Source organism: Rhea americana, unplaced genomic scaffold, assembly GCF_003343005.1.
Source record: "Rhea americana isolate MKP2758 unplaced genomic scaffold, rheAme1 scaffold_80, whole genome shotgun sequence".
NCBI lineage: Eukaryota > Metazoa > Chordata > Aves > Rheiformes > Rheidae > Rhea > Rhea americana.
The window spans coordinates 908,825-929,597 of NW_028186979.1; the positions used below are offsets into that span (position 1 = coordinate 908,825).

At 34.2% G+C, this 20,773-nt stretch overlaps 1 protein-coding gene across 2 annotated transcripts in view; it reads left to right on the plus strand.

Moving 5' to 3' along the window:
* TRAPPC12 (trafficking protein particle complex subunit 12) overlaps positions 1-20,773 on the plus strand; it is a 58,434-nt gene that overhangs the window by 8,060 nt on the left and 29,601 nt on the right. For both annotated transcript variants that reach the window (XM_085322924.1, XM_085322925.1), the window contains exons 3-4: positions 6,920-7,033; positions 7,884-8,022. In XM_085322924.1, the coding sequence (XP_085179050.1) occupies positions 6,920-7,033; positions 7,884-8,022 (253 nt within the window). The remainder of the gene's footprint in view (positions 1-6,919; positions 7,034-7,883; positions 8,023-20,773) is intronic.

Consider the following 20,773-nt stretch of genomic DNA (forward strand, 5'->3'; position numbering starts at 1 on the left):
AAAAAAAAAAAAAAATACCACCAAAGAACAGCAAAGACCTCTCCTTGCAAGGGTTATTACTCTCCCAAATCTTTATACCACAGACTTTCATCTGCGACTCAGAGTCCCTCTAATCCACCATACAATCACTTCTTGTAGTTTATTCAGCTGTTTTAACAAATTTAGATGTTCTCCTATGCTGTAGACCATCTTATACCTTAAACACAGTGCTTTCACTGTTACTATTTTAGCTTTCCTACTTTCAAAGGCTATACCGGAACTTCATTCCTTCAGTGGTTAATCAAAGGAAGTCTAATCAATTCTTTCAAAATCTTTTTCTAATCAAAGATAAATCTGTTTACAACAATATAAATCTTTTGATCTGTGTTGCTTTTTTAAATAGTTTTCTCTTGATATTTGCTTCTTCTCTCCTGCTACTTTGTATGGGTGGATGGCAGTGACATTACCACCTCTCAAATTTTATTTTTAAAGGTTAAAATAACTTCTRGTTTTCTCCTAATAACTACTTTTTCTTAATCATCCTAGTAACACTTCTCCGAATCTTCTCCAGTTGAAGTTAACATTTTATTATCACTGTGTAGAACCGAACACAGTATTTCAAATGTCTTACCATTGCATTGTGCAAAGGCCATTTGAGCACTGGAAGAGTCATACCACAYCCAAAGGAGTCCTAAAGCGCGTTAATTTATTGAAAGGTTGCATCTTATTAGTATCCCATACARTTGTCAGAACTTTATTTCTGTTGTTTCTTTCATTCAACTTGCAGCAAAAGTTCTTAGCCCCATTGGGAGTGACTACATATTAATGTTCATGTTTTACATTTTCCATTATTCTGGCATACAAAATATCTGATTCCTGTTTATTGATGTGGTCATACATATTGAGACTTTCTAGATTACATCTGCAGATACAGATACCCACTCCATTCACCAGGATCACAAAAGAGTATCTCAAATTGGATTGATGCTAGAGTACATCCTTGAATACTAACTTCTCACCTTCTTTATAACAGCTAAAAAAAAATAAATAATCCTACATCTTAAAAGATAATGCAGTGAGTAAGATGAAGTTAGTGCTTGCGGCAAAGAATGATGGTGACTGAATGATGATGATCCTTTGGGATCATAGTGCAAAGTGTGTTTGCAAAAGCTTCTTCATGTATACTTAGCTGTCAGAAAACAAGTGCTACCAAGAAGATAGTAAGCTGAACTTCCGAAGGTGCCCTTTTTCGCTGTGAGATACCAACAGGAGCATTGTTTCTAAGACAGGTGACTGTTCACCAGGAACTGAACTCAGATTATTAGTTGGCTAACAAAATATTTGGTGCAGTATGTATTTGGATCCTAGTTTGTTTGAGTGAGATTTGTACTGGGAGCCCACACACGATACATCTTTGTACTGTCACATTTTTAATTTCTGCTATGGAATGAATAACAGTCAATTGGAAATGTGTTACTAGCACAGTAGTATTGGGACAGTTCTGCTTCTGACCTGTTTTACAAGCACTTTGAGGTGTGTAGGACTGTAGAAGCACTGTAGCAGTCCAGCAGTATAATTCTGTAAATCTATGTGCCTATCATTGTAGTGCTAACTTGTAAATAAAGTTACATATCTGTAGAGGCTGTTTATATGATTCAACTGAGAACTGAAAATCTTGAGGTTTCAGCCTATCATATTAGTGATAACTTGTAAATAAAGAGTTAAACGTCTGTAGAAGTTGTTTGTATGATTCAACTGAGAACAGAAAATCTTGGGGTTTCAGGTTTCAGAGTGCTGTATTATTCTATTACAAGAACATACATTTGCCTCTATAGTAAATAAATGTAAATAATAGCCTGGCTTCACAACATTGCTTTCTTTTATAGCAAAAAATAAAAATTATGCGTAGAAGATGTAAGCAGCAGTTATGTTAGTTGCTATTACTCCATAGATTAGATTAACTTTTTACTTTCATTCGAACAAATAGTACAGTATTTCTTATTACAGACCTTTCTATTATTTGAATTGCAAGGTGTTTACAATCATAGGAAAATTATATTTTTGATACTTGTCATACCTAGAAATGACTATCTTGCCATTATAAATATACATTGATTACTGTAAGTATGCAATGATTTCTTCAAGTTACTGGACTAGGAAAGGGTTACTAACTACATTTTCCTAACTAATGTGAAAGTGCTTTGCCAATGTAATTTACAGGAGAGAAGAATGTCATAGCTAGTGGAGGAGGACATTTTAATCACTTTAATGGTGTTGCATGTAGAGTTAATGACTCCCTTTGAGTCTCTTTTCCAAAAAAAAAAATCATATACTATTACTTATGTATTTGATTAATGTTGTGCTCTTTCATGTGTTGTCAAATATAACAAACTTGGATACAGTGGTATGGTATGCATACTTACTTTAACAGGTTAGAAGTTCTCCTTAAAATATATGGGGGTTTTTTTGTGTGTGTGTGTGTGTGTGTGTGTGTTCCTCTATTTCTAAATCAGTGAGCACTTTCCAACCTTCTTGTAGCTGATTTGAGAGAAAAAAGGAGACACAAGTAGCAGAAACAGTAATCAGGCCTTCTGGGGAGAGCTTGCATTTCTACACTAGAAAACATCAATTTATTGGATAGAATTTGGATGGCTTAGCTCAAAATTGTTTTCCTGAGAGGCCAAGTAATGTTATAAATTCTTTTCATGTGTCAAGGGGGTTCAGTTTTCATTGAACACAGTTGTTCAGACATCCAGTCTGCAAGCTTCTTTCACAATTGTACCAATCATCCTATCTCTTCTACCTGCCTTTTAAGCTGGATATTAGTCTTATTTGTTACACCGTTGAACTTCATTGCCTGCATTCAGAAAAACAATTTACAGTATTGTATACAAAGAAGAAATAGAAAGACTTCTGCAGTCATATGTTCTCTAATCTTTGTTCCACTATAATTCAAAAATCAGACAAAATTAACCTGCACAGGGAGACTTTTAAGGGACAGTTAAATGTGAGATTGTGGCATTCAGCTACTTGGTGGTATTTTTTTCAGTCTTAGTCAGTGAATATATTCATAATAGAATAGTCTTTCAGGTGTTGTGAAAACTCTGCTAATTAGCATTCTTATGACACTTTTTTAAACAAGGAAGAAATATTAAAAATATTTTGCTACTCAGACTACAGTTTTGGCTTGTATTGGGTGTTCTACTTAACTAGAAATTTTGTTTCTGTTTCTAAAATATATAAAATTACARCATTTTCAATGCTATTCTCACATTTGGGTTATTGCAACATCCTAACTTCAGCTGTTGAAGTTATTTCCTACCCTACATCTCTTTCCTTCATCACTCTATGTGAAAAATCAGCTCATTGAAAGCACTGGACTATATGAACTGCCTCAGTTACTTTTAACTTTGACCAGATAGACTAGAAGCACTACTAAATCTATGGATGTGGATTTGTCAAAATTTATCACTTGTGATATCCATTTCAGATAGTTTTTAGGATATCTCCTTGTATATCATTGGTTTTAGATAGGGAGGATCATCATAGCTGTATTTGGGTTCTTATTTTGGAAATGTCAAAACATAAGCCAGAAGTCAGGAGCTGACCCTCTTGTTCTGTCAACTTTCTCCTTTGAGAAGTGAAGGTTGTTGTTTGGTTACATTGGAGATGAGATCAAAAGAAGCAGTAGGAAATCAAACATACCATGTTTATTCTGAAAAAGGCATGTCAAGTTTGTGCCCAAAATATGTTCTCATTAAAAAATAAATGAAAAGAGAGAAAGACTCTGTGACACAGAAACTTTTGGTTCTTGCCTGTTCTTAACAGTGCCAAAAGCCTGCAAAATCCTAGCATTGCTGTCTGCCTTTTTGATTTAGAGTCATTGTATTCAAATCTTAAACTGCTTAATTACTTGATACATAAAGTTCAGTGAAAAAGTATAAAGTAATTGTGCTGCTTCTATCTCTTTTAAAGAAAAATAGATCCTTATAATATGAAACCTATTTTCCYGACCTGTGCTGTTTCCCTGTCTGTAAACCCCTCTGAGGAACTCTTCTGATTTTGTGAAGAACAGAGGTGAGACATTAACCAAGTCATTGTTCCTTGAAGACTCCCTTGACTACACAATTGAATCCAGAATAAGAAGACTTAAGGGTTCTGATTTTCACAGGCTTTCATACAATCGTATTAATTCCTTCAAGAATGGAAGTGACTGGAAGTTTCCTATCAGCGTAACTAGGACRTTCTGCAATAAGTAATGTGATCACATTTTCTGTGGAGTGGTTAATCTGCAAGTACTTCATCTGCTGATCCTAGATTTGTTATGTGCTCCATAGTCAGAAKTTTCCTATGCAGAGAAGGATGTTCAGATTTTGCTGAAAAGCAGTATCTCYATCTTCCCATTTAAAAGATAAACTCTAACTTCATGGAGTCAGGCTTGATACGGGAATATCAATTGCACTAAAAATACCTCTGAAAGCTGTAAAGGAAACAACGTGCTTACTATTTTGTTTTGTTTTGTTTTGTTTTGTTTTTTACATTCTTTGTTATATGGACTAAAAGCAAACTTAGGTCAAGTTTAATATCTAGATTACTAGTGTGTAAAAAGTGCAGAAATCATTCAAGGTGGTGGCTTTCATTAAGAGAATTAAAGGACTACAACTCTATTTTTTTTGTGAAAGAAAGATAAGCTATTGTCATATATAGAAGGAGGTTCTCTTCTGCCAGGCTGATACTATGTTAGTGAACTATTTGGCAGTAATATCTGGACTTCAGCATTATCTCTTGGAAAAGATATTTTCACATAATTTCACACAATGCTGGGGGACCGTGTCTTGATTGCCATAGTATAATTATTTGCTATTTTCTTTTTGAGAATATCCTTTACTGATTTTGGTGATACGGCTGGAGCTGTAGTTTCCATGTTTACTTTGAAGGACTGTTATTAACAAGGAACCTAGGTTCTGAGGGCTGTAGAACMCAGGAGACATACATGTGACAGAAACTTTTTGCCAAATTTTGCAAGATTTTGAGGGATTACTCAAATAACTTGAAGATTTTTGGTAGACTGGTAGGTCTGGCAGCTATAATTCTGGCTCAACTTGCCAGAGATAACACTGTGTCCTCTTCATTTCAAGTTAAGCTRTTCTGCTTAAGCTTCCACAGAGATCTAGGCTCCATGACCAGCCAACAGCTCTACTTTTGCAGTCATGAGGAGTATCATGCTTTATTTTCCAGCAAAGACTGCTTTCACTGTGGTTGTCAGGCCTGCTGCTCCAGGCTGTCTTCTATAAAGAAAAAACAGTTTTTAGTCCACRTCCCAAATAGTTCCTTAAAACTGTAGCACCTAAGCTTGTCCATAAATGTTCATTATTCTTGGATCTTCACTCACATTTGGGAAGCAAAGTTAAGCGGTGCTAGGGTCTAAGTCTGCCTCTGTTCTAAGGATAATAGGAAATTAATTTGTCTTTGTGGAAAAGGAGTAAAGCGCAGGTAATCTATCTCCATGCCTTTCTGCTTTTCTAAGTAGATAAGAATTTATGTTGAAGGATATCATAAATACATACCAATCTTGCTCTTCTGTAAGGCCATAGAGCTCTCATAAGGAAAAACTGCTATGCAGCTTCACATTCGTGCTGTCAGTCAACTTCTGCATTTCCAGCAAAATTCAAGTTTCTATCTAGAAKTTGACAATGCAGGGAGATAAGCTCATCAGTGCACTGTGATCTCCCTTGATCTCTCTTTAGAGTCGTCCTTTGAACAACTAGAACTGCAAAATGGGGGCCAAGAAGTACAAAAACTCTTCAGTTGCTACTAGTAGTTTTTCARAGGTACTGATTGTGCTATTAACATATTTTCCAAACTATAAATGTTAGAGATAATCTAGGAGAATGCCAATTACAAGTGGGTATCCAAACTTTGGAAGCACTGGAATATATATCTTCTAYTCCTTTAAATTTCTTCAGACAACATGCTCGTTTTCTGTTACATTTAGTCATTATTTTTTATTGTATTTAAGAAGCTCTGTTCGAAAGAAATGACTTACTCTCCTATAACAGGATGTATATTTTATAATGACCTCCTGAATGCATATCTCTTGAAAGACTGTTCTGTGTAACAAAAACATGTGACATTTTAAGTTTTAAAACCTGTGAAGCAATAGTCTGTTTTAAAAGGTTTTTTTCTAGTCTTAGGTGTTTACAAGGCCGTATTAGTGTATACAAGGTAKAAGCATTAATATGATGACGGTGTGGCAGTATAGTGTGGCTTATCTAACTAGAGAAGATTCTGTTTTAYGAATGAAAAAATATATTTAAAAATATTGTGAAATTAGTCTTGCAGTGAAAATTCAAATGTTTATATTTTGAAGATRAAATTCATTTTATCTTTCTGATTTTATTATCATTTTATGCATTAAATTATTTCTTGTCCTCTATTGTTAATAATAATTACAAGAATTCTCAGTTCTGGGCAATGTTAGGAAACATTTTCATGAAATAAACTACATTAGGGTTATAGTCTGAAATAGTGAAGTCAGTGGGACAGGAATAGGCCTTAAATACTAGTAGTAGTTACTAGTAGAGTAACTTGGATACRGTCATTGAAATATGGCTGGCAATTTTTTTCTCCTTTTGAGATAGCAATATTTTGAATATTATGAGTAGATCAGCAAGTATTTTATAGTTTTAAGTTAAGAAACTCATGAGTGGTATATATTCTTTTATTTTAGCAATCTGATTATCTTAAGCTGTATCTCATACTTGACTTTCTTTTCTGCCTAATTACACATGCAGCTTTGACAAACAACATTCTGCTTCTCACCGGCCRGCTTTCCTGACCTTGTCATTATTACTGATGGGTAGACGTAACTGCTTCAGGCAAAATAAGCAGCTGTGCATTTGTGGTGCTTTATTTTTTTGCTACTTTTTTCTTTTCCCAGAGCAGTAAAAACTGGAGAGCTGCTGTTGACCTGTGTGGGCGACTTCTGACTGCCCATGGTCAAGGCTATGGAAAAAGTGGACTACCTACTAACCATACAACAGATTCTTTGCAGGTATGTTCAAAACTACACTCCCACACCATTTTTTTCCAGAAATACTCACAGCAGCGTTCTTTTGAACATAATCAAACTTCTTTTCCAAATTATTACCTAAAATCTAAACTTATTAAGCTCATTATAGCAAGTCGCTTCYGCTGTTTGCTTTTGTTAAGTAGGTCTTCGGTTTAAACAAAACATTTTTAAAAAGTAAAACTCTATCTTGATTGCATGTTTATAGACTAGTAAAAGGAAATATGCTTTGCTTATCTTAAAAGGCTCACTCTGCTAACATTTATGGACTCTGTATAGATCATTAACTCTCTAGTAAGATTTTAAATGTTAGAAATACATTTATGACAATATGCAAATAAAAACCCAAATTAATAAAGGTTCATGAAACTTGACTTTTGTTCTACTTTATGAAATGTAAACAGAAGACAAGTCACAATGCTGGCCCTAGTAACTATCAAGATCACAGACATTCACCAAAATCATAACAGATGTTAAAAATTGCATAAAATTGGAAAAACATAAAATTTAGGCTGATCTCAATCAATTGGAAGAGAGGTATTCTAATTTTGAAGCAAGCTAGTTTAGTTTGTAAACTTCATCTTTAAAAATATGCCTTTACAAACAATTAAACATCAGWCCTTTGAGTTTTGTTATTTTAATGATCTTAGGAAAAGTATTCTGTGAAGACGCATGTAAACATAGTAGTGAGTCTCATCACAGAGTATCATAGAAACTCTTTACTTGACTTTATTAGAAATATTTAGAAATTTGAAATTTTATTTGGATGTGCCTTCTGATTAAAGCTAATAACAGATCTTGCCTTTTACTTTTTTTATATGTATTAATTTTCTAGCTATGGTTTGTGAGACTGGCATTACTGGTAAAATTGAATCTCTTCCAAAATGCAGAAATGGAATTTGAACCATTTGGAAATTTAGACCAGCCTGATCTTTATTATGAATATTACCCTCATGTATACCCTGGAAGAAAAGGTAAGATACTACTTTTTATAAAATGTTCTTTGTTTCTGCCATGAATAGTGTTTTTACTGTTCATTATATAAATAATAGATTTGTTTTTATTTTAAAATACTGGTGAACTTTTCGATTTTTTTTCCTATGAGAAAATGATTAGCTACTGTGTTGAAGTATTATTTATGTTATGGAGGTAACAATAAAGGGAAAATGATTCCATCATACTACAAATGGACAATGTATTTCATGATGCTGATAAAGCTCTGATTTGAGAGAGGAATGTTTATATAGCTTWTTTTTTCTGACTTATCAACATTTGCATGCTCTATAAAAACTCTCTTTTTTTCRTCCTTAGTATTTTGAATGGCAGCAGGAGATTATGTATAATTACGTATAATAAAATATTTTAGTTCTAGTACATTTAAATTTTAAAAAGTAAGCAGAAGCAGGACGATGAGAAAGTTTGTAGAAACAGAACATTTATTCAGGTACTATCAACAGGCTAAATTTATGAGAATAAAAATACATATGTGAAGAAAATTAAAGAAGAGAAAGGAAAAAAACTTTGATACAATGTCCACTATATAACAGTGAGGCAACAAATTTTTTTCACAGAACTATAGGAAATTAATATCAAATTAATATCTCTTGAGCTTTTTCTGTGTGCCATTGGTCCATAGATATGAAAGTTATTAGTGGATGAGGGACAGGTTCCCATTCGCGTGTCCATGCTTGCAATGAGATAATGCAGGTCTTATTTTCTTAGATTTCCTGATTTCTAGGCCTAAAAAATAAATATGGAATTTAAATTTAGAGCTAATTTGAGAATAAAATTTTTCCTTGATAAAAGAATTGATTAATTATAATATTATTTGCGAAATAAAATTTATTTCCTGTATATCCCATTGAGGAAGAGGAAAAAAAAATCACCAACCAGAATTATTTACTGTATTCCTAAATTATTCAAATAGTTCCATTATCCAGGATATTCCAATTCTTCAGGAGTYTAGATATGAAAAATTACGATTCTTAAGAGCAATTTCTCTCCTATTCCAGGTCATTTTATAGATCTGTTTTTTTTCTAAGTCCATGTATTTTCCTTTGATGCAAACACGTTGTTGAGTGATCTTGCTATTCTTTGGCTTTCATAGTTGAACAACCACTCATGAGATGTTTGGAAGTGATACAGTTGTAATAGGCAACACCATGTGAACCCTCTGAAAAATGTAGTACATTTTATGTAAGATGTTGGTAGTCTTAATGGCATCACAGATTTTGAGATTGCTAAGGAAGGGCAGCTAAGATCAAGAAAATTCAGGATCTTTTACAGAAGATTATTTCATCCATTCTGTGGTATTAAGGGTCAGTTGTAACCCAGTAAGACYGATTTGGACTTCCTAGAACAGCTAAATCTGACCAAGTGGGTCAGCATCTTTCAGGCAGTCACAGACAAGAGTTTTTTTTCTTATCTTGAATATATTCAGCCCACTGAGAGAGCTGTGTGTCTTTTAACAGTGAGAGAGGTTTTGGTCATCAAGTTGAACATGTTTTAGGAATAAGCTAAATTCTGGCAGTTTTGCACGTGATGTAGTATTGTGCAGAAACAGCAGCCTTCCCCAGGGCTGCCAATGTCTCTATCAGAGAATGTCTCTGTCAACAGCAGTCTTTTACTTTACATATGGGTCAAACTGCAGTTCTTCCTTTATGCTCCTGGGAACTCCTACCCAGAAGGACTATTCAAACATAAGGCTCCCACTAGAAAAAGTATCCTTATTGCTGTAGCACAGCTATCTCCAGCTTCCCAGATAGATTAAGGGGACTCCTGGGATCTGTTCCTTCTATTCTATATATTGACTTACAGTGAATTCTCAACCCTTTTCTATAGCTTTTTTTTTTCTGACTTATCAACATTGGCATGCTCTATAAAAACTCTCTTTTTCATCCTTAGTATTTTGAATGGCAGCAGGAGATTATGTTTTCTCATCTTTTTAGTACTAAAAATATTTACTTATGGAGAATATCCTTGCAGTCTATTTCAATGTTTGAGGCACTTCAGTCCTCAGGGAAATATACGTAGCCACAGCTCTTATGCACAGCATAACAGTCAACTGTTGCGGCCAYTCTTCGTGTAACTGACTGTGAAAACCTTAAATGCTTCTATCATCCCTTTGAACCCTAGGTCCAAGCTGTCTCTCTTTGCAGCAACCACTCAACAACAGCAGGTGTTTCATGCAAATTATAAAGGCATCTGTGGTAAAAAGGTGAACACCAGGAAAAAGTTATGTCTAATGACCACATATTGGATCTRTCAAAGCTACTAAGTTGAAGAGAGTATGACACCATGCTTCACTTTATATTTAACAGTTGAACATACCAAATCAGACCATAACCTGATCGTGTGTAAGGAAAATAAGATAGAAGTTGGATGGAGCTGACCTGCTAATTCCATCTATCTGGTATGAGTACAATGTGATTAAGGCATGGGAACAACTATGAAACCTTTGTTACGTAGCTTTGTAGAGATAGAGAGAGATGCTATCTCCAAAGACATGCAAAAGAGCAAAAAAATCCCACTTTGGCTAGAATTAAACTACACAGCRTTGAATTATGGATAAAGGAATTTAGTATACATGCATCGTTAACTAGCTAATTTAAATAATAAAATAGATATAAATCATTCATATATTTTAGTTGAAATGTGTTAATGTAAATCCACAATATACTACTGTTTGGTAATTTTGCATATCATTTTGTGGTATAACAAGCATAAAAGGAAGATTTTTGTTTCATCATTTTAGTTTTGATTGATGATAAATGAAATAACCTCTTAAAATTAATTGTAAGAAATGAGAATATAGATATAAATACGGTACAGATTAAYTGTAATAAATTTAATATTGCACGTAATTTCTTTACATTCAAAATACCCATAATAAGAAATATAATAAATTAGGAATTTTTCTGTTTTCTGTTATTGAGCTTCTTAGAACATGAAGATAGTTCCTCATCCATTAATCTCTGAGAAACGTACCTCAAAGGGTTTACATTCCAGGTAAATGCAAGAGGGATAGAAGATGTTTTTCCATCAATTTAACTTACTGCCARTAGGGTCTTTTTAAGTTTCCTCTGAAGCTCTGTGAGGGCTCTTTCCTTTCCCTTCTGACAAGGCTACTAACTTCTCTTTTGTCCTGACATTTCATTCAGCTTTTGCAGCCAGGCTGTGCATGGTTTCCTTTCCTATTTTCTTCATTGCTCTTCTAAATTCCATTTTCTCTATTCCTAATTTATTTGTTATTCTTTTTCCTAACTGCATAGCCTTTCTTCCGTCAATATGTCTATCCTCATTAACTTGTTAATTTGAAAATATAAAAATATATACCTAAATTTCCTGCTGTTCTTATGGATTGTGTCTATAGTATCATTTGACATAGTTTTTGACATAGATTTGGATATTGAATGTTTTCAAAAGTTGTTTTCCGCTTYTGGCTTAGTTACTGTTGCAGCGAGAGGAACAGCAGACCAAGAGTTGCACGAGATCCTTTATGACTAGGCTATTCTGAAGTCCCCCCCATCTCAATTTTGAATAATTATTTTTTTCCGTAAGAAAAAATGTTTCATAAATTTCTTTTTTTCCTCCCTTTGTCTACTAATTCATCTCTTTCTCTGGTTCCTTTTCTTCGTATTTTTTTTCCAATAGTAGTGTCTTTTCTGGATAATATTATAATCACTTTCCTTAAATCTTCACTTACATTTATAAAAGAGTATATTCTTTTTRGCTTCTAATATATACACTCAGGCATAGCTGCGAATAATATTTACATTTATAAAAACAAATCTAGTAGTTTATCCAACTGTGGGAGATAGCATAACAATTTGATTAGCTAAAGAGGAATATTTTTTACTTTGGTTCAGAAATAGCCAGTTATTTCAAACAGTTGTATTATTTTTCTTTACTTTAAAAACAAAAAATTCAGCTTTCTTTGAAAGTGTTACACTTACTATGACTTTTAAATTTTTGCCAGAAGCCTGACTTTGTAAATCTTAAAAAGGCAGTATAAATCATTTTGCTATGATTTTCATTTTGGATCTGTTTCCGAACTGTAGTTGGGTAGAAGGAAATGTGTGTGTTTATAAGAAGGAATATCTGGAATGTCAGCAACAGAAAAATAGTGAATGGCATCAATCTTTCAGAATAAAAATAGTCTGTAGAAAATTTGCCTTCAGACCAAGTTCTCTCTCATACTCAACATCAGAGACATTGAAACRTCACATATTTCATAGGATGGAGAAGGAGGAAATGGTGTCATTTGCAAGCTCTTGACAGATTATCTAATGAAAATCCTGATTATTCTTTGCAGATTCCATAGTGTGCACACACTTCTTTGTTTCTAGKTATCTTCTGCAGAGACAAGCAGAAAAGACTGGTTTTATATACTTTTTTGTTTTAAAATAGACCAATACTTAGGTCAGGGACTACRTACCAGATTGGTTCCTGCACATCTCCATTATGCCCTTTGGGATAGATAAGGCTGAATTTTTGTCATAGTTCTCATGACTTAYGATTTGAGAATTTTCGTAGTGTTTTGTCTTTTGATTTATGCAGTTTGGCCCACTTCTACTTGTATTGGGTTTTTTTCTACATTCATCATGATACTTCATAAGCCTCTCATATGATAGACCTAAAATATTTTTTCCATTGCTAATGCCTGTGTGTTTCTGAAAACAGTGAAAGCCAAGAATTAAAATGGAACATTAAAATGCTATTTCATTCTTTTATGAGATAATTTGGACTTGTTTCTGGTTAATAGACCAGTAAGTTACAGAAAAGTTAATGCTACTCAAATTAGTGTTCTAAAAGCTGTAGTAATTGAGAATAATTTATTTTGAGCTAAGAAGAAATTGTGTACAAGTAAAAACATAGCTTTTATTCCCTAGACCTGTATATATAGTTCTTTTTTTCCCCTTTTTTTCTCTTTTTGACAATATAGCATGATCTCTATTCTTCTAACGTGAAATCAGTCTTACATTATTTGTTGGAAAGTGCCTAAATAAGGAAAAAGTTGTTAAATATTTAATTGTAAGTGCCCTAGAAACTGATTTCGTACTGTACACTTTCTCATGAACTGTTACTAATCCTTGCACAAATTTTTTTTCAAGTTGTGGTTGTATTGTGGCCACAAGGATATAGCAGTGTGTGCCGCAATAGGAAGACACTTTCAGGTGGGTGGTGATAGTACATTTTGTTAGATTTATATTTCTTTTCTGGCGTTAGTGCTATCCAGTGTAGTTTGAGCTTTTRGTAGAAATAAATGAAAAGAATGAAATGAAACACGGAATGTTTGATTTTGTGAGATTTTATTTTCAAAGTGTCCTTATTTACTCAGTAGTACTCTTATTTTATTGCTTTTATTCAGCTTTGAAATTCAGATCCCTCTAAAGGAATCCTTACCATAATTGATCTAGAACTCTCATCCTGACCCATTAAGTAACTCATGCTGATGGCAAGTTTTCAGTGCTGATGTCTTAAGGTGAAACATAATATGTAATAATATATAATAATTTTTTTCATTTCATAATGAAATGGAAGAAAGTTTATATAAAATGTAATAGGAAGCTTGTTATATGCCTGCTGACAGAGATACAGTGTACTCACTGTGAATACACTGATCTAGAACTCCTCTCTAATGTGTGCTGAGGGCATTTTACAGACATTTAGACTGTGTCTAGTGCAGAGAACTATATATCACTCCCAAGTCTGTCTGCCATCTGAAGCTTGGTTCTCTTTGTGCACATCAACCAGAATGATTTAAGAACGTTTACAGCCCAAGGAAGGACAGCCATGGATTGGGGAAATTATCTCCCATATGCTTTCACAGAAAACATATTGATGCTTCTGCTGTTTAAGTGACTTTTGGCCATTTTGAGTTTACTGCCTTCCTTTCCTCTTCTCTCCTACTTGTCCGTACCAGTAGGAGGCAGCTGTCACATTTTTGGTGCAGCCTTGCTCAAGCTGGCTTTCCCTTTGCCCCAGCAGACCTTTTGGATGCTACTATGAATGAAATGCTCATTTTGTTTTAGTAAAACTGAAGCAGAATGGGAAATGGAGTCAAGAAAAAGAAAAATAATGTGGGGAGGGGAAGCCAAAGAGAAAAAAAAGAGAAAAAAAAATAGGAGAAGAAATGCACAGACTAAAGAAATTATAGTATATGGAGTATGTCTAGCTTAATAAATTCTGCAGAAAAACTGAAGAAAAAGAATCAAGCCATTGTTATATGTGCTATTAATTTTCTCATATGTTACTACAAGTAGTACTGTGTCTGTGTATTCATACTCGCATGTCAAACCTTCAGCACTGGCAGATGCTCAGATGAGTTCATTCTTCAAGCCCATGTTGACAGTAAGAAACTTTAAAGCCTCTAGAAGGATGGGAAAATTTGCCAAGTACTTTTTTTTACAGTATTGTGTATATCTTCGTACTTTCTCTTTAAATTCACTAGCTGTTGTATTGTTTCAGTGTTACCTTATTGTACCGGTGAATCTGCTAATACAGATTGAATAAATAACAGACAAGCATTATGGTTCCAGGTAGGCATTTAGAGTAGTGAGAGGGACTTGCAAATATAATTTTTACTAAGATAGTATAGATATTTTAGTTAAGAAACATATGTATAAGTTTAAGAGGCTAGAGTGCTGCCAAAAATTTTAATTGTGCCTTATTTCCCAAGGCTACATATTCTCAATATAAAGCACCAGCTTTATATAGTATTCCTTAAAAATGAGCAACTAACCATGTAGATAACGTCTTCATTTCCAAATTCTGCTTTACTAGGTAACTATCAGTAGCGAAGATTTATGATGATCCCATTCAGGTAGGACAATGCTTACTGTTCTTCAATTCTTTCAGTGCAAGTAACGTCTCCAATTATTGAAAAAGTATTTTTTGCAGGCTTTCAAAATCAGATCTTAATTCAAAACATCAGCCTGTGTTCATAGGTCAAATTGTAGACTATATGGAAACAGACAATTTCAGATAAAATTTTCAAAATCTTTTCTTTCAGTACTTACAAATATTTAGGCTACTATCCCCTCTTGAGACTCTGTGGAACTAAGCTAATAAACAAAAGCTGGGAAACTAAATATGCTGTTAGATCTGGAATTTTTAGGGTTTACTTTTCACAGACAGCGAGATTAGGATTCAAAGTTACTACATCATCACTTTTTAAGATCTCTTATAAATTATACAGATAYGCTATTGGAATTGAACAGTCAATTTTTTTTCCTCTTTCTCACTAACTTTCTGTTTAGGCCTTTTATCCTGACTTTAATGTCACCCCCTCTCCTTTGCTGTCTTTTTTTTCTTGTTTTATGCATCTATAAATAAACATCAGTTAGAAGTGCCACAGAGAAAAGTTGTGAAGAGTTTGTGTGTGTGTGTGTGTGTGTGTGTTTGTATGTGGATAAAGTTATTCTGATTTATAAATGTGTATATGTATGTCTATATACATATAAATGCACACATGTATGTATATACAGACAACACTCGCACATTGTGTATATATACTTGTATAAACAAGTATGTACAAATGTGTATGTTTGTGTATATGTATGTAAATATACGTGTGCGTGTGTGTGTGTGTGTGTATAAATCTATGTATGTATAAAGCAGAATAACTTTCTGAGACTAAATGTTGTGTATTTTGCTTTTCCCTTGTGCAGGGAAGGGGAGGTTTTTATAGACGTATTATCGCATTTAGTTATATTTTCTATAAATGATAAAAGCAGCCTTACTGCTGCTTTCTGGTGCTTAAGTTTTATTAAATAAGCTCTAGAAGGCCAATGAGAAAGCATTTCTGCAACAAGAAAATCTGAAGAAAGACCTGCTAGCCATTGGAATTCTCTTTTTCCTGCTCTGAAAGAGCTGTAGATGAGGGCTAGACATTGAATTTGATTGAACTGGGGTGGTGGTTATATTATGTCAGTTATGAAAATGTRCAGCTGTTCGTAAAGAAATATAAATTGGAATCTCTGGTCTCAGAAACTTCTACCTGATCTTGCTATTTACTCCATCTGTTCCCATACTTCTGGAGTTTCTCTTTTACTTTCAGGATATTTTTTTCCTTCCATTTTTCAATTTTGCCTTCTGTATGCTGGTAAAATATAAATGAATGAAACTCATTCATTCCAAAAGGACAATCAAAAAACATATTCTTTGAAAACAAATAGATCTACTGTAATTAAAAATGATATCTAAGATGATTAAGAAAGCTTTTTTWAAATAAAATGAAACCATTTTTCCTCTTACGACTTTTCTATAGATAAAATGGGTGTGAAATCCCTGAAGATTGTCAACAGATGTCAAATATAAGACATCATGTTAGAAGCAGTCTTACTTTACTGAAAATAAARTGTCAATACTTAACAGTAATTGTAGGATGTTACCTTTTGTCTAAGAATCATCTAAGCTTAGTAGATGTGGTTTTGCTCTATGAAAGAACTTTACATTTATTTGTGGTGGTATACATGCAAGCTATGCCRTCTTGTTAAATTCTGTACTGAGTAACATGCAATAGAGGACATGATTTTGATCCAAAACATGTTTTGCAGAAGGCAGCACATGTCGAAGTCCAGTGTCTATATGAAGCCCTCTTATCTCCATGGGATATCACGTGAACATAGCCACTCACATATATAAGCACCTTTTGCAAAGCAAATTTCATTACACTGTGTGCCTTGAAAGTATGGTCTAACAGTAACCAAGTTGGTGAAAACTTTCTGCCAGTACAATGTCATTCTTTTTTCCCYGAAGTATTTAATCTAGCACGTTTATTTCTGTTATAGCTTAGTGTTAATATACTCAGTCTTAYTCTCTTATTTTGTTTTTTTTCCCCAATGAAACCATGCTTATTGAAACAGGTATAGTTTCTTTCCTTACCTTTAATCTGCTTTTTAATTAAATTTTGTATTCCAAATTCTACAACCTGCCCTTTAGACCTTCATAATGCTATTGTTATTGATCGACTAGAGTCATGAACAAATGTCATTACCTCTTCGTGTTTGTTTTCTTGTTAACCAATGTAAGATGAAAATAACAGCCCTTTCTAAAGTTTCAGACACACTTTAGCATTTTCTCCCTCTATCTGGAATGCTTCCWCTCCCAATCAGCCTCTTTTTTGATRTGCATATTATTATTTCATCTGTTAACATTTATTTCTTTTTCTGTCTTGGTTGAAAGAATTGTTGAAAGAAAGAATTGTGTTCTGCTTACGCAATCAGAATTTCAGAGACAAGTTCTCATCTTTGTTCTAGAATTTCTGTGTGTCACTGGGCACAACGTGTAAGTTCTCTCTCTCATTTCTGGAACTGGAAGATGAAAGTATTTCCTTTTTTCTCCTCTCTCCTTTTTTGATAGTATTTCCTTAGGTCTTCATTATTTTCTGGAAGGTTTGATGTCTTACTGTGTGTTTGTACACATCCTGGCACAACCTGGCCACAGTCGTTATGGAGGCGTATAATTACTATATGTCTTTTTTTTCATGTGAACATCAGCATAACTTTGCTTCCATGGTACTTTGAAAATAAATTCTAGTAAGATTTCAGTTTCAGATGCATAAAATTAAGAAACTGTGTCTGTTCTAAACCATTGTTTTCAGCCACTCAGAAACATCTCATTCTTTACAATCTTTGAAATTTTTGCTATTCTTTTTTCTTTATTATTTTACACCATTTCAACAGCATCATTTGACATTTTTATTAAAAGAAAAATTACTTTACCTTTAACCAAGAAAAGAGGACTGTTCCCTGGAAAACAGTGACTTTAAATAGGATTTTTAAATCAGAGTGAATAAATAGAGCAAGGCATAAGCAAAACCTTCATCAGGACATTATAGCTTGATACTGAAATTACAGTTAAACACCAGTTTGTTTTTCTGGAGAAGCTGGCACAAATTGGAGCAAACTGTTAAAGAAGTGTAAAGAACTGTCTCTTCATGCTTTCAAATCATTATTTTTCTGAACTTTAACCAAGTCGACTCATCAAAGGTATAACTAGGTGAAATTTTTAACTGTTTGCAACACAATAGTAGAAAACTAGATGGAGTGTAATGCTATTAACCCAGTGTTGGCTGGCTCAAGGTCATGGGAGTTTCCGCCCCTGCTGAAATTGTTGGGTAGGGGTCTTGAASCAGTTGTGTTGCCCATAAGTGCATGCATGCTTCTCCAAGGCTAATTCGTGGAGTGTAGGTATTCAAATTTTCTAGTTCAGCAGGTGACATTACTAGTCATACAACATMAATTACTAGTGGAAAGTAAAGAACTAATTTTGACAAAAATCATATCTAGTATTGTTTTGTCTCCCATCCTTAAAGARGACATTTTCTTCTGGGTGCTGACAAAAGACATAGACTGGTATAGTCAGTGTGAAATTCATTTGGTTTTCAGTGTGCCAAATAAGACCCTAAAGCAAAAATTAATCTTGGCAAAAACTGTGCTCCTGAGTTGTTCCAGGTGATATGGATCTACACAGTGCCATACAATACTGTGTAGAGATACCAAACTCTTTTTTGAAAGAGCTCTTGTGCATGTTAGTAACAAGACATCCCCTTGCGTTATGCCTGAGCAAAAATATGAGAAACAAATGAAATACGAGAAACATATTTCAAGAAATATGAGAAAAAAATGAACTTTTCTGTAATTACCGACAATGTATAATATATGTTGAAAGTAAGACCACTCTCTGTATGGGCAGCTGCGCTGCAGCACACCTGGAAGGGTTCCTGGGGCCGTGCCTGCCTCACAGGCAAGCGAGCTGTCTGCAGGGAGAACCGATCGGAGTGGGTAGCCGCCCAAAACACTATGYATAGCTAGACATTTAGTAGGGTGCCATCCTGTCCTAGGTCTGCTGCTGGAGTAATACCAACTGCAAGTCATCCCTGATTCAGGACTTGGGTCAAAGTTCCCATTAAACCACAAGATTTGTTTACTGTCTGGACTGGTAGTAGCATTCCTGTAACTTCCTGTTGTTGCCTGGAAAAACTTTTTCCTTACAATTCAGCTACTATAGTTGACAATTCAAAGTATTTTTTAGCTTACTACAGTAATTAATTAGCAGATATGAAATGGAAGAGGAGGAAAAGTCATTTGTATATCATATGGAAGTTTTGGGTCTTTCATAAAATAGGTTGCTGTGTAGTTTCTTTTTGTAACTACATTGAACTGATTTCAAAGGTAGCTTTAGAGGAAAAGTGTGTGKGGGGGTAGATTTTTGTTTTGACCCTTGAATACTTGTTTTATCTCCTTTCCTAACCAGTGGCTCTTCAGCTTCTATTTTGTCTTTTTGTTTTTTCTTCCTTCCTMTTTTGTTTGTAGTGTTACCTACAAAGTTCTCTTCCACTTCACTGGTGACAAAATTTTTATGCAGAGAAAAAACTACGCTGGCAACTTGTTCCAGCTACTGACAGTGCTAATGTGCTGTTAGCTGAGGGAGCATGCTTAGAAAAGCACTGCAGCAGGCCCTGCAGTTTGGTAGGAGCTGCTGCAGAGGCAATTGGGTATCATTTGCACGCTGCTGGCTTTTGAGTATCAGGTCTGAGTGTTTGTTTACTTTTTAGAGGCAATGAGCAAAAAGGAAAGCTAGATTTAAGGGGTACAATTGAGCTGAGTGCAATAGTAATGAGAAAACAACAGTCTCTTGTTCTTGCCTTTGTTTCTGTGTGCTTCAAGGAAACCTTTCCTTTTCATCTCAGAGGTGTTTGTTACTAGTAGCCAACACAGATCACCAATAATCCTTCTGAGAAGTCTGAGTGGAGCTCCAGATRTTGTTATTTAAAGAATAGTTTGCAATTGTTTCTAGATACGAAAGATTTTAAAAAACTTTTATATTCCATAGGAGGTTGGTATGGTAATACTTTGCCAAGTAATCCTGTTTCTGTGATTTTGTGCAGCTTATGTTTCTTGGTATTGTAAAGATAAGTTAGTGATTTTAGCATGCGTAACCTAGGTACCAAAAACCAGGCATCAAGCTAGCACTCATTAAAATTTGCTGAGCAGATAAATTTTACTTAATTTTCATGGATTTTCTGCAGTCAAGCTGTRGTTTTCTCGTGCATTTCTCACAGTTTTATGATTCACATTGGAAAATATACTTGGATTATCCTGTTTACAAATGAAGCAGTATGTTTTTGTTTAATCCCACAAATACATTAGGATATGTTATTCCTTCTCTCATATTACAAAAAAAATATGAATTTACGTAGCAACTTTTATGTTACATTTATGTTACATTGTTACAGAGACTGAACTGATAGCAGTGTCTCTGAGTTAGGATTGCCAGATAATACASTCAAAAAATATAGATGCCTTCAAAGAACCTCTGATGAATGTTTTTGGTTTTAAATAGGTTCAGGAGAAACTTGGCCATTTTCAGAGCTGCTGTAGCAGCCTCTAGGCACTCAAACGAGTGAAGCAGCTGGCAATACCCCCATCTAGTCCTTGCTGAGTAAATGGAGCTAGTGCAGAAAGTAAAGCTGGAGGTGGGATGACAAATAATTTTTAACAGAGATCAGATTTTTACAATTTTGGAGTGCTAGATAAGTAAATACATGCATGCTACATGATATTTTTTATCAGCGTGGCTCGTTAACTCTTTTTTCCTTTATTACTATCTTCAGATAAAAATCATCAAAAATATTTTTTGTGTATATTAATTATATTAGTGTGCTGTCCTGAATGGGCAGCATGAAGTCTAACTTTCACTCCTTTTTAGAAGAAACAC